This window comes from Neophocaena asiaeorientalis, unplaced genomic scaffold (assembly GCF_003031525.2).
Source record: "Neophocaena asiaeorientalis asiaeorientalis breed wild unplaced genomic scaffold, Neophocaena_asiaeorientalis_V1.1 scaffold597, whole genome shotgun sequence".
Classification (NCBI taxonomy): domain Eukaryota; kingdom Metazoa; phylum Chordata; class Mammalia; order Artiodactyla; family Phocoenidae; genus Neophocaena; species Neophocaena asiaeorientalis.
The window spans coordinates 297,081-309,432 of record NW_020172664.1 but is presented as its reverse complement, the minus strand read 5'-3'; the positions used below and the strand labels follow the sequence as shown (position 1 = coordinate 309,432).

The following is a 12,352-nucleotide window of genomic DNA, read 5'->3' as shown; positions in this document are numbered from 1 at the left end:
GAAAAACCCCCCCCCCCCCCCCCCCCCCCCCCGGGGAACTGACAGCCTGGAAGGGGAGTAAGCAGTGACTTCCACACTCCACAGAAAGTGCCACTATAGAGTTTTGCATGGGGGCCATTGGAGCACAGAAAAGATACTGCTTAGTTCTTGCTAGAGCTGGGAGAAGACTGCATGAAGGAGGCAAAATCTGAACGCAAGGGTAAATGTGGCCTGGAAGAAGTTATGTGGAAGGGTATTTCCAGCCGCTAACTTCCCAGATTATCAACTGTGAGGGACATCCCCTCACATTCCTTCTTAAATGTTTTCTGCAGTAATAAAGTTTCGACTTAACGTCCTGCAGAATCCGGTGGCATAGCTCGGGCTCATTGGCCTGGCATTAGCAAAGCTTTTATTTTTGGCTCTCTGTAGCTGTCTTTGGTCAGTGTCTTGTGCATGGTCTGAATATTCTCAGTAGAATGGAATTCTCCACATAGACACTTGAATAGAATGTAGAGTCAAGAGCAAAGGAAGCAACAGCTTGCTACTGAAATCTTCCTCCCCATCCCTACCTGCCACGCGGGTCTCCAAGCTGCCTCAGCTACCACCCACCACCCCACGGCAGCCTCACCATTCTTGTTGACGCTTCAGGAAATTTGGCAGTTCTTACACCATTGCATTTTGTTTAGACACACACATCCATCAGAAATCAAACTTCCAGCATGGAAGTTGTTTGATGGAAATCAAACAACCATCTAGAACACTGCTTCTGGATTCCAGAAGTTAGAAAAGGGGCCCATGAGACCAGTTAAAGGGGTTTGCAAACCACAGCTCTCACACTTGATTCCATGTGGGAGGCTCCTATGTTCCTACCCATCCTATTAACTCTCAGTTAACACAGTCCAAATAAATATGATTATTTGTTTTTCCAGCTCAGACTACTTTAAGAATCACATTATGGGGAGGATAAGAGAGCTATTAGAAGTAGATATATAGTCACTAGTGAGAAAGGACAACTGATATTAAAGGAGAACACTGATAAGTAAGAAGGAAACTGGAGACCCTAACTATACACCAAATTCAAGAATAATGATGATCAAAATTATCATTAAAATTAAGGTTAATTAATATCCTCCATCCCCCCATTTAAGAAAGCTGAGAAGTATTGGTCATCAAACAATAACACTAAGAGGGATGTAGGGATAATGTTAGTTGACCCCTTCATGTTAAAGATAGGAAACCTATGAGAAAGGGGTGGGTTTCAGTCACAGGACAGAGTTTGTCTTTTTTTTTAAATCATTGTTCTCAAGCATCTGCCATAGTCTCTGTAACTATAACTCAACATTTGTTGAATTAACCTGAATTAGGAAAGTCAATATGCGAATCCATATCTTGTTTTTTTTAAGCCCCATTATCCTTCCAAGTCATCATTTTCATGAAAAATCAGGATGGAGACTAGATCTAATTAAACACGCTCAACTCTAAGCCAAACAGCAAATGATAAGGCAATAGTATTAAACTATTGGTAAATTTCTCAGAACAGATCACGTTTGGTTAGTAGCAATCAGATCCTTATCTGGCTACAGCTATTCTGAGTGTTTTGTAAAGAACTGGTGCCATTTCATGTGACTTCTGTATCTGGTGTTCAGCAAATACAGGTGACAATGCAATGTCACCTGTGGTTCAGATGAGTCCAGTAAAGTCATGACCCAAAAACCTAGAGAATTCTAGCCAATTTCTTGGGGAAGATATATAAGACATTCATTAATTCAATTAAGAACTATTTATAGAGAAGCTATAATGCCAAACACTTCTAGACCCTGGAGATAGAGCAATGAAAAAGGAAATAAAGTCCATATGAAGCTGACATTCTAGAGGGAGGAGACAGACAATAAAGAGAGGTGGCAGGATCATTACTACAATTACCCCTCTCTCAAAAGTGGTTTCTTTGACAATTGTAGTATAGGATTCTCTGTTTGGTTTGGTGGTTAACAGCATTGGCTGAGAGATGGAGAGTCCTGATGCAGAGTCCCAGGTGTGTGCACATTAGTTCCTTATTTTTATGTGGTGGTAATAGTAGGATCTCTTCCTAGAGCTCTTCTGGAGTTTCAATGAAATCATATCTCAGTGCTCAGTGCCTGCTTCATTTTAAGCACTCAGTGAATGTTGCAGTGATTACAAGTATTATTATTGAGTCAATGGACACCTAAGTAACAAGCCTCCTTCTTGCTGAAAGATTTCAGAAGATATGCCATCAGATTTTGGAACAGCATGATTTTCCATAGCTCTGACCCTAGAAAGATAGCTTTTGAAACAGAACAAGTACAAAATTGACTCCCCTTGTCAAGTATCCCTTTGACCCCAGTAGAAGTCAAGTAAAGACAAAGCCCTTTCTGGCTGTATAGAGGAAGGAGCTTTCCTCCTGGGTGAGTGCTGTGGACACAGTGTGTCTGGCTGCTTCATGCCTTTCAGTGCGCTCCTTCTGAATTACCCAGCTCTCTTCAGCCTTGGATGCTTGTTTTATTATGTTTTGGGTTTGAACTCCATGTCCCAGTGCTGGGTTCTTGAGTCACAAGGAACTTCAAATGTTTTCTTGAGTGTTGTCTAAGTATCGCTTGCTTTTCTGCAAGTAACAGCATAATATCAAGGTCATTCTGCTCAAACACAGCACCTGCTATAATGGGAGTAGTATAATTCGAGGGAGAGGATCCACTCACAGTTCACAGTGGTGGTTAAACATAAGTGCTATGAGGGGCACTGTTTGCAACATTGATCTATAGCTCTCTATATAAATCTTTTTTTATTGAAGTATAGTTGATTTACAATATTTATATTCGTTTCAAGTGTACAACATAGTGATTCAATATTTTTATAGATTGTACCCTAAAGTTTTTACAAAATATTGGCTATATTCCCTATGCATACAGAGAAAGACAAATACTGTATGTTATCACTTATATGTGGAATCTAAAAAATATGTATAAATCTTATAATTTCTAAGAACTCCACAATGGCAAACTATAAAAACCTTGACTCCTTTCCTTTCCTCATTCCCAATGACTTCAGCAAGTCCTGTAGAGTCCATATCCAAAATATATCTTGACTGTTTAAAAGAGTCTGCAATTTTTAATTAACTTATTTGGTCTACTTGTTTATTGTCTGCCTTCCCCCACTAAAATAAAGCTCTTTTTGCTCTCTGCTGGATCCCCAAGTCACTGGGCTTGGCACAATGTATACGTTCAATAAATATAAGTCAATTATTGAATGAATGGATGGACACACATCTGTTTAGCAAGATTAGATGCCTTGTTGTGGCGTGTTGATTTTATCTCAAAAAGGATATTGACCCATATAGGGCAGTAGTGTCTCTAGTTTTCAGCAGCTTCTATTACCACATTAATCAAGTGAGATAAAGTTTATATTTTTTTATCTTGTAATTTAAAACTATAAATCTCCATATAAAGGAAACATATTTGATCATTCATTAGTCATAACTTGACTGTTTTCCAAAGTAATTTAGGATGATCATGAAAGGAATTATCATGAATAAAAACAATAGCAATGGCAATGTTAACATCACTTAAAACTCTTGCCAAATAATGATGTTTTCTTGAATCCCACTGTTGGGGCTTTGGGTGTGTGACCATGTTTAATGCAATGGGTAAAGCTGGACTACAGAGTTGAACAAACACAATTTCCACCCTGGCTCAGCCTCTTATTAGCTGTGTAAAGTTGACTGTGTTTCTCCACCTCTGTAGGCTTACTGTCCCCATCTGCGAAATGAATCAGTCTCATAGGGCTAGTGTGTGGATTCAAATCTCATGCAAGGAAATACTCATTACTGTGCCCAACATATCATTATGTAAGTTAACTTTTGCTGTGTAACAAGGCACTCCCAAAACATAGTGACCTTTGCAACAATCATTTATTTAGCTCATGTTTCTGTGAATTGGCTGGGTGGTTCTCCTCGTCTGGATGAACTGATCTTTGCTAGACTCTCTCATATATCTATGATGGCAGGTAGACTAGCCCCTGGATGATCTAGGATCTAGGATGGACTCACTATGCGTCTGCCTGTTGGCAGGCTGTTGGCAAAGGTGACAGGAGTGATTGGGCCATGGTCTCTCATCCTCCAGCAAGCCAGCTCTGGCTTCTCGACATGGTAGTTGTCTCAGAATTCCCAAAAGCAGCAAGAGAGAGCAAGCTCCAACACACAAGATTTCACTTGCAACACGTTTACTAAATTCCCATTGGTTAAGCAAACCACAAGACTGGCCTGCAATTAATGAAAGAAATAATTTATGGCCATTTTTTTAGTCTACCACAATCATCCTTATCGCCATCATCATAAAAACCAATATCTGTTGAGCATTTACTAAGTGGCTGTTCCAGTCATGTTACTCTGTTTATTAAAGCTTGTAATTCTTGGGGCTTCCCTGGTGGCGCAGTGGTTAAGAATCTGCCTGCCAATGCAGGGGACACATGGGTTTGAGCCCTGGTCCGTGAAGATCCCACATGCCACAGAGCAGCTAAGCCCGTGAGCCACAACTACTGAAGCACGCAGGCCTAGAGCCCATGCTCGCCCGCGAGCCACAACTACTGAAGCCCATGGGCCTAGAGCCCATGCTCTGCAACAAGAGAAGCCACCGCAGTGAGAAGCCCAAGCACCGGAACAAAGAGCAGCCCCTGCTCGAAGCAACTAGAGAAAGCCTCCACGCAGCAACGAAGACCAAACACAGCCAAAAATAAATAAATTTTTCTAGAGAAAGCCCGTGCGCCGCAACGAAGACCAAACACAGCCAAAAATAAATAAATTTTTTTTAAAAAGCTTGTAATTCTTACCACAACTTTATGGGGCAGCTACTATTTTATGCCCCTATTGGAGAAAAGCATACTGAGGCACAGAATGGGAAAGCAAATTATACAAAGTCACACAGCTGGGAAGCAGAGGAGCTAGGACTCAAACCAACACTCTAGGACAACACTCATAATTACTGTTTTATACTGCCTCCTCTTCCCATTCTATGTATATGGGATTTTCCACAATTGCTTCTTTTTTTTAACTGGATGATCTAATAAGAGGTTATAGCCTATTTTTAACATGTACCCTGAGCACTGCCATATCTACCACTACTTCATCCATATTTCAGCATTTTTCCAACAAGCACTTTGAATTCAGCTCATCCGGTATTGATATGAATGACATGTTTTAGTCCAGATGGTGGTAGAACCTTAGCTATCTTTCTGATTCTTCATGGATGGGGTGTTAGCAGTAGTGATGGCAGCTCAGAGCTTTATTCTGGGAGCTCTTCCTCTCTTATTTCTTCAGACAAGTTTGAGGGCTTGGAAACAGCTGATAGCAATGCTGAACAATTACTTAGTATATACATAACATTTATATATGTTGGAGGTGAGCTGCAGCAGCCCTTAAGAGTAGAGGCCATGGCTTTCTCTCTGTATTCTCAGAAACCAGCACAGGCAAGAGCACACAGAGGACAGATTGGAGGAGCTCAGTACAGGTTTATTGTATGTATCTACCTCCATATCGATATCCCATTAAAGCAAGTGTCACAAACACATATACTAATGGTGACCAGATAATTGGCCAGGTGTGCTCACTAGAGAGTGATGGGGACTGACACTAACCTGAGAACTCATGGAAATGCTCAATGTTGCCAGATTGTTCCATTTTTCAGATGATGCTCTAACTTCAGATGTGTATATAAACTTTCCTGATTTTAAAACGGTGTGTGTCAAATGAAGCAGGTCCCTTGGGTGAACGTGGCCCACGGTTCACCAGCCAATTGTTGACCCTCTACATTAGATGCTTGTTGGCATCTCTCTGTTGTATCACAGCTGTCCTAAGGGCCTGAGGAGGAAACCTTTAATAAGAATAAGGCAGGGGCTTCCCTGGTGGTGCAGTGGTTAAGAATCCGCCTGCCAATGCGGGGGACACGGGTTTGATCCCTGGTCCAGGAAGATCCCACATGCTGCGGAGCAGCTAGGCCCATGCACCACAACTACTGAGCCTGCGTGGCACAACTACTGAAGCCCACGTGCCTAGAGTCTGTGCTTCACAACAGGAGAGGCTACCGCCATGAGACGCCCACGTACCGCAACGGAGAGTAGCCCCCGCTCACCGCAACTAGAGAAAGCCCGTGCAGCAGCAAAGACCCAACGCAGCCAAAAATTAATTAATTAATTTTTTAAAATAAGTATAAGGCAAAGATGGAGCACTGAAATGATAAGAGAGGCAGGACTTCGAGAAATCTGGGTGATGGTCTATTTCAGAGATTCCACAGAGGTCAAGGACATGAGAATAAGAAACAGCCATTAGATTAGAGCAAATTATTCCATACAATGCTACATTCGCAGGCTATGTTCTTTAACAAAAATCCATGGTCAAATAACATGAGAAATACTCAAAGCATTCAGTTAAACAAAATAAAATAGATTTCTTTACTCTGACCCTTTTAATTGTTGTTAATATTTTAATAAGGAATGTAAGTCTTCAAAAGTAGAAATACATACTGAGTTTTTCAAACTTCCATGATCAAGGAGTCCTTATTTCATGCAGTTCGTCTAGGTCTAATGATTTGAGGAAGACACTTTGGGAAAGATCGATAAGGGACTGAATGAGACATTGGGACTCTCTGAAGGCATGGGATGGAATCTGGAACACATCGGGTAATGAGTGTGGCCATAATGAGCCAACGGAGCAGCTTGGCAAGTAAAGAAAGTGGGTCAACACATTGGCAACTAGGAACCAACAGCATGTTAGTCTTTGTAATATAAAACCTTTTTAGGATCATTCCTCTGCTGAAAACAAACAAATAGACAAGCAAAAGAGCGAACGGTTTCCCACCTCTGATGGATTAAACCTCTTTGCTTGACATTCAAGGCTCTCCTTTATCAGGCCAACTGACCTTTCCAGTTTCCCAGTTATCTCCCTACACTCACTCCCTGCTCTTAATACCTGCTCTGTGCACTGTCCTTAGGACACATTCACTGTTCAGCCTCTTCACCTTTACTTACCATGTGAGTTGCCTCCCCCAGCTGCCCCAATTAGAGCCATGCCTGTCTTCCAAGGCACAGCTCAAATCTTCTTTCCCTCTGAATCCTTTAGCTATCAAATCTCACAGTGGGTTCTTTTCCCTGAATGTGTAGAACATTTACTTCTGAAGGACTGTCTCGAGACTTAGTGTGTTGGGGATCACCTGTATGATTTGGAGCTGAGAGAAGAAAATCACATCCTGAGCTCTGCAGCTCTCTACCCCCATTTGTCCTCACAATACACCCAAATAAGGTTAGGAGGATATTATCCAGCAGCACCTAAGAGCAAGGGTGTAACCCCGTCACAGTGAATTTCATCGACTGTGCTCTGTTGTTAAACGGGCACCTGCTGATTCTTGAGGATAGAGTCCGTTCTCTTCCTGCTCAGTAGTAATGGGTGCCGTTTCTAGACACTACACTGAGCACTTTATATGTATCATCAGGGTGAATCCCACACCATCTCTAAGAAGGGGCAATTAGTATCCTCTCTGGCTGGTCAAGGCATCCCATATACCTGACCCCAAACCTGGGCTGTTTCTGTCCCAGCACACCATCTCTGTGGCCACACTGGCCACCAGAAATTTAATGACAGAGAATTAAAGCTAAAGAATCTGCAGTCTGCCTTCAAGTAGCAAGTATATACCCGTAGGCAGAGGAAGGCCGAGTAGAGCTCTAGTTAGGGTGTCAGCACAGTTTGAATATCAGGGGGAATTCTGGGTACATCCTAGGGTCTCATAAGGACTCAGCACAGCTCAACAGGGGTCATTTTGAGGACCCAAGGGCTCTAGTTAAGGGGAGATTTGGAGTGTGCACCATCACAAGGGTGCATGCAGGGTCTGGAGGGCATACAAGGGTCTTCCCTTCCCTGGCCACTCACTGGTGTCAACAGAGGGGGTGACCTCAATTTCCACCCTACTATGAGCTTTTTGCTTATCTGCCTTCCTTATTAAACTGTGAACTCTTTGAGGGGAGAAGCTGTCTTACTTACCCAGGTCTGACACATAACTGGTATATAAACATTGATATAATGAATGAATGACAAGTCAACCAAGGCAAGGTGCTCAGAGTGACATGATGGAGACAACACAATACAGTAAGCCTTTATTCCACCATCAGAAAGCTGGATTAACTCACCCCATGTTATCGGTCTTCCCTGTCGCTTATACACTACCCAGAAGGCTCTGGCTTCCCAGAGACCTTGACAAAACCCCAAACCTCCCAGAAATAATGTCAAACCTCATAATTTTCAGGTCTTATCTTCTAAATTAGATTGTGAAGTCCTGTAGCACAAGAGGTGTGTTACTCTTGTACATGCCCCACATCTTTTATCTCAGTGCTTCTCGCAGAACAGATCTATATAAATGCCTGTTGAACGACTGTATTGGAATGGACTGGAATTATGGCTGGGAGACTGTCCTAATAATCCAATCTCCTTGAGATAATTCTTGGTGAATTCAGATGATGAGGGAAAGAGGAAATCAGGATAGTGGCAGAGACAGAAGGAGAGACTGAAGGAGGAAAAGCGGGCAGGATCTGTCAACTCATTGGATGTGGAAAAAGTATTCAAAGACTTTGATCCAAGGTGACAGATTGAAGGATTATGCCCGAGAGAGAAATGTAGATGTTCTTCTGTCCCTTAACCGTCTCATCCTTACTTCATTTTGAGCATGGAGGGAAGATTCCTCATGAATCAGTCTGCAGTGTTCCTTGGAGATAGATCTGGGAGAGTCACTCAGGAGGATCCAGGAGGACAAAAAGGAAAGGTTTGCCCTTGTCCTGCTAGACGAGCTTTATTCTGCTGAGGAGGAGAAGAAATTTGAGCTGAATATATTTTTGGTTCGTACAAGTTGTAAGTGCTCTGTTTGATAGCAAGTTTGTTTGAATGGCCCATTTCATAACTACACATAGTTTTCCCAAATAAATGGTGTCTGTAGAATGTTCAGGTTAATGCATGAGTCCAGTGTTCACAAGTGTTTGCACTTAGAGCGACTGAGCCTTCTTTCTTAATAAGTCATCTTGGCATTTTGTCAACAAGTTAATTTGCTTTTCTAAGAAACTAGATTAATACTTCCTGTACTTTGTGCTATTCACAGATCTACAGTGCAGTGAGAAGGGGAGAAGAAACAGAAGAGACAATTAGATCTCTTCTCCATTTCTTCACAAAGCTCCCAGCCTCCGAGACAGCCCATGAAAGGATTAGCATTGGTCCGTGCTTAAAGCAATGTGTCCAAGACACTGTTTGTGAGTATCGTGCCACCCTCCAAAGGACTTCCATATCTCAGTACATCACCGGCTCTCTGCTAGAAGCCACCACATCTTTAGGAGCAAGAAGTAGCCTTCTCAGTTCTTTTGGAGGATCCACCGGACGAATGATGCTGAAAGGTAATGTCTGAAATTTCACTTTTAACTTTTCATCTTTGAATGCAGAAAAGAATCTAAGTTAACATTTATTGCATCTCCTGATGGAAAATTGAGTCCACGTATCAGCAACTTTAAGAAAAGATAGCTGCTTTAAGAGAATATATAAAAAGATAGTCCTCTATCAAAATCCCTTAAGGTATAAACATTCCAAATAATAAGCATTAAGATATTGAAATTTCTTTTTAAAAAATAGCCAAAAGGCTATCTTTAATTTTTCTAAGTTATCCAGATAGGTGGTTTCTCCTAGTGGTATTCTATGACAGATGTCAATTATTGTAAAAAAAGTCTTGTAAACAAGTGTAGTCACGTGGCCACAGTGAAAACCAACCGTTTCATTCAAAACAGAGTGGAATATAGTTCTCGTTTCTACACAGAATCAATAGGTTCATGTTGACCAGCAGAGCTAAAGGCCATCTTCCAGTGACTCCCATCTTAAAAGATAAGATAGGTGTCCTGCTGCAAAATGAAAGCCAATGGAAAATGGGATCAGAACTTCCCAGCTACTTCCCACAAGTAGCAGAAAGGCAAGTCAGAGATGGCAGTGCACCAAAGAACCTTGGAGATTTCTGCACTGCACAGCTGTCACCACCCGCTTGGCAGTCCTCCCTGGCAGGAAGCTGCCAGCCAGACGGGGACCACGCAGAGCAGCATTCCACTGCCTGGGGGCCGCCGAGAGCTCAATCTGACATCCGGCCACTTCTCTCAAGGAGAGCAGCTCTTGTCCCTCCACAGCAAGCCCCAGACCTACGATTATCAGGCCAGTGGCCTCCCTCCTTGATCCTCAACCTCCCCACTCCCAACACCCCTTGGGCGAGCCCTAGAGGGGGTTCACACCTGAGTGGGTGCCATGTTGATTTGTTTTCTAGAGTCACCTTCACTTTTGTGGATTGGTTATAAAGAATGAATGAAGAAAAACACAAAATGTGGGACAACTAATCCAAGAGACTAAAGAGGAGACACTTGGTTTCATATGTGTTTCATTCATTCAGCATATGTTTTTTGAGCCCCTACTAGGTGCTGGGTAGGGAACAAAGCATAGCCCCTGCCCTCAAGGAACTTGCAGTCTCTAGGTAGTAGGCAGTTTCCCCTGTACATAGGATTCAAGATTTCCCTACTCTAATGTGGCTCCTGGTAACTGCGCAGCTTACATTCTCCATCAATGCTCTTCCTGGGAATTTGGGCTGAGATTAGCATGTAGAGTTGGCATTGCTTCAGTGCTTGTGACTCTGTGTGAGGACCTTATCCTGTGAGTTAATCAAGCTGTGTTGATCAGATACCCACTCTGTGCCCAGCAGTGTGTAGGTGTTATGGGAGATCCTAATAAAGTACAAGTGAATTTACTCCCCTTTAGGTTGTTTGTGACCCTAATGAGGAGGCCACATTTGCATGCAGCAAGTGTTCAAAGAACAGACTGCAGAGAGTTAAATGCCAAATAATGTGGAAGTGGCTCTAAGTGTTCAAAGAGTTTGGAGACAGAGTTAATGTTCCATGTGACAAATGGCTTGGCCGCAAACAAACAGAAGTCAATAAAAGCCACTTTGTTTCTTCCCCATTAATTGCAAAAGGGCAGATCTCCAGGCTCCCCAACCAAGGCAGGCTGCCTCCAGTCTTACACAGACCTTTGGGGAGAAAAAAGGAGGCCACTGGTTAAGGTGTCTGTTGCCCTGATAATAACTTGATCTCAATTGCTCTTTGCCTGTCTGTATTCAGATCAGAACTCCTATCAGCATTTCCATCTCTGAGACTCGTTGGATCATCAGCTAATATGTTATCTTTAAATGGGGGTTTTATGCAAGAGTTGGGAGTTTCTTTTACTTTCTGTTTTGCAGCTCTTTAATGGCTTCTGATATCCCTCTGTTAGTAGCTTCTGCTGAATAATACAATTAGCCAGTTGGCTTCAGCTCCAAGCTAATTTCTATAGCTCTGACTTGCTCTCTTGGAAACCTTTTTCAACTTCAGTGCCCAGTTCCCTGGGGTTTTCAAAGTCTATATGTGCCACAGTGAAACATACATTTCTTTAACATGCGGTGAGAGATAATGTGTCAAAAAAAAACCCACACATGGCTGTTCAAAGTCATGGAGTGTTTATGGAACCTGTAGGTTCAGCATACTGACTAGTTGAGTCTTGAGCTCTGTTGGTCGTATACTCCAGCAGGGGGTCTAGAGGATATGCTTGGCTGCTGTGCAGTGCTTTTCTGCTTGTTTTATTGTTCACTGTGTGTCCTGTGGCATTGAGTAGGCCAAGAACTTTCAGCTGTCTGTCACCAATGAAAATCTGTGGGAAGTGTGTAACACACTCAGTCCCCAGTTTATAAATGACTTGTGTTCCAGAAGTTCATTTCTCAGGAGCTGTGTGGAACTTAGAATGCCCTCCTGGAGAAGCAGTATTAAACGTTGTGATTTGGTTCCCAGAGTCTAGTCCTCAAAAACCACTTTAACCCATAACACAGCTGAAATCTACACACTTCCCATGGAACAAAGAGAAAAACACAATTATTAGAGCACTGAGAATCAGCCTCCAGGAAAAGCAATACAAGTGAGTTAAAAGACATTTCTTGTTGAGGGGAAATAATTTTAATTAAGATGAGTAGAGTTAAATTGAAACTTTTATGGAGCTTTTGTAAAGAACTTTGGGCCATTTCAGAGATTTTAGATGTTGGCATCTGTAGTTCTGTTGTTATGGTTAATTATCTTTTGAAACTCATATCTAACATGAAAGATTCAGAAAATTATTATCCCAGTAAGTTTTATTTCTTTTCTTTTAATGAGAGACTTATAAATGGAATGAAGAAGGGGAAAGGAGGGCAGGGTAGGGTTTATAATTTTTTTCCCAGGGGGAAAGGATAAGAAAGAGGGTCAAAAAGAATGACTTCTTCCATGAGAGAGATCACGTCTGAAGTGG

General features: G+C 42.2%; 1 protein-coding gene across 2 annotated transcripts in view; it reads left to right on the top strand.

Annotated features, from left to right (window-relative positions):
- PLCE1 (phospholipase C epsilon 1) overlaps positions 1-12,352 on the top strand; it is a 275,881-nt gene that overhangs the window by 98,625 nt on the left and 164,904 nt on the right. For both annotated transcript variants that reach the window (XM_024739518.1, XM_024739519.1), the window contains exon 2: positions 9,123-9,411. In XM_024739518.1, coding sequence (XP_024595286.1) covers positions 9,123-9,411 — 289 coding nt within the window. The remainder of the gene's footprint in view (positions 1-9,122; positions 9,412-12,352) is intronic.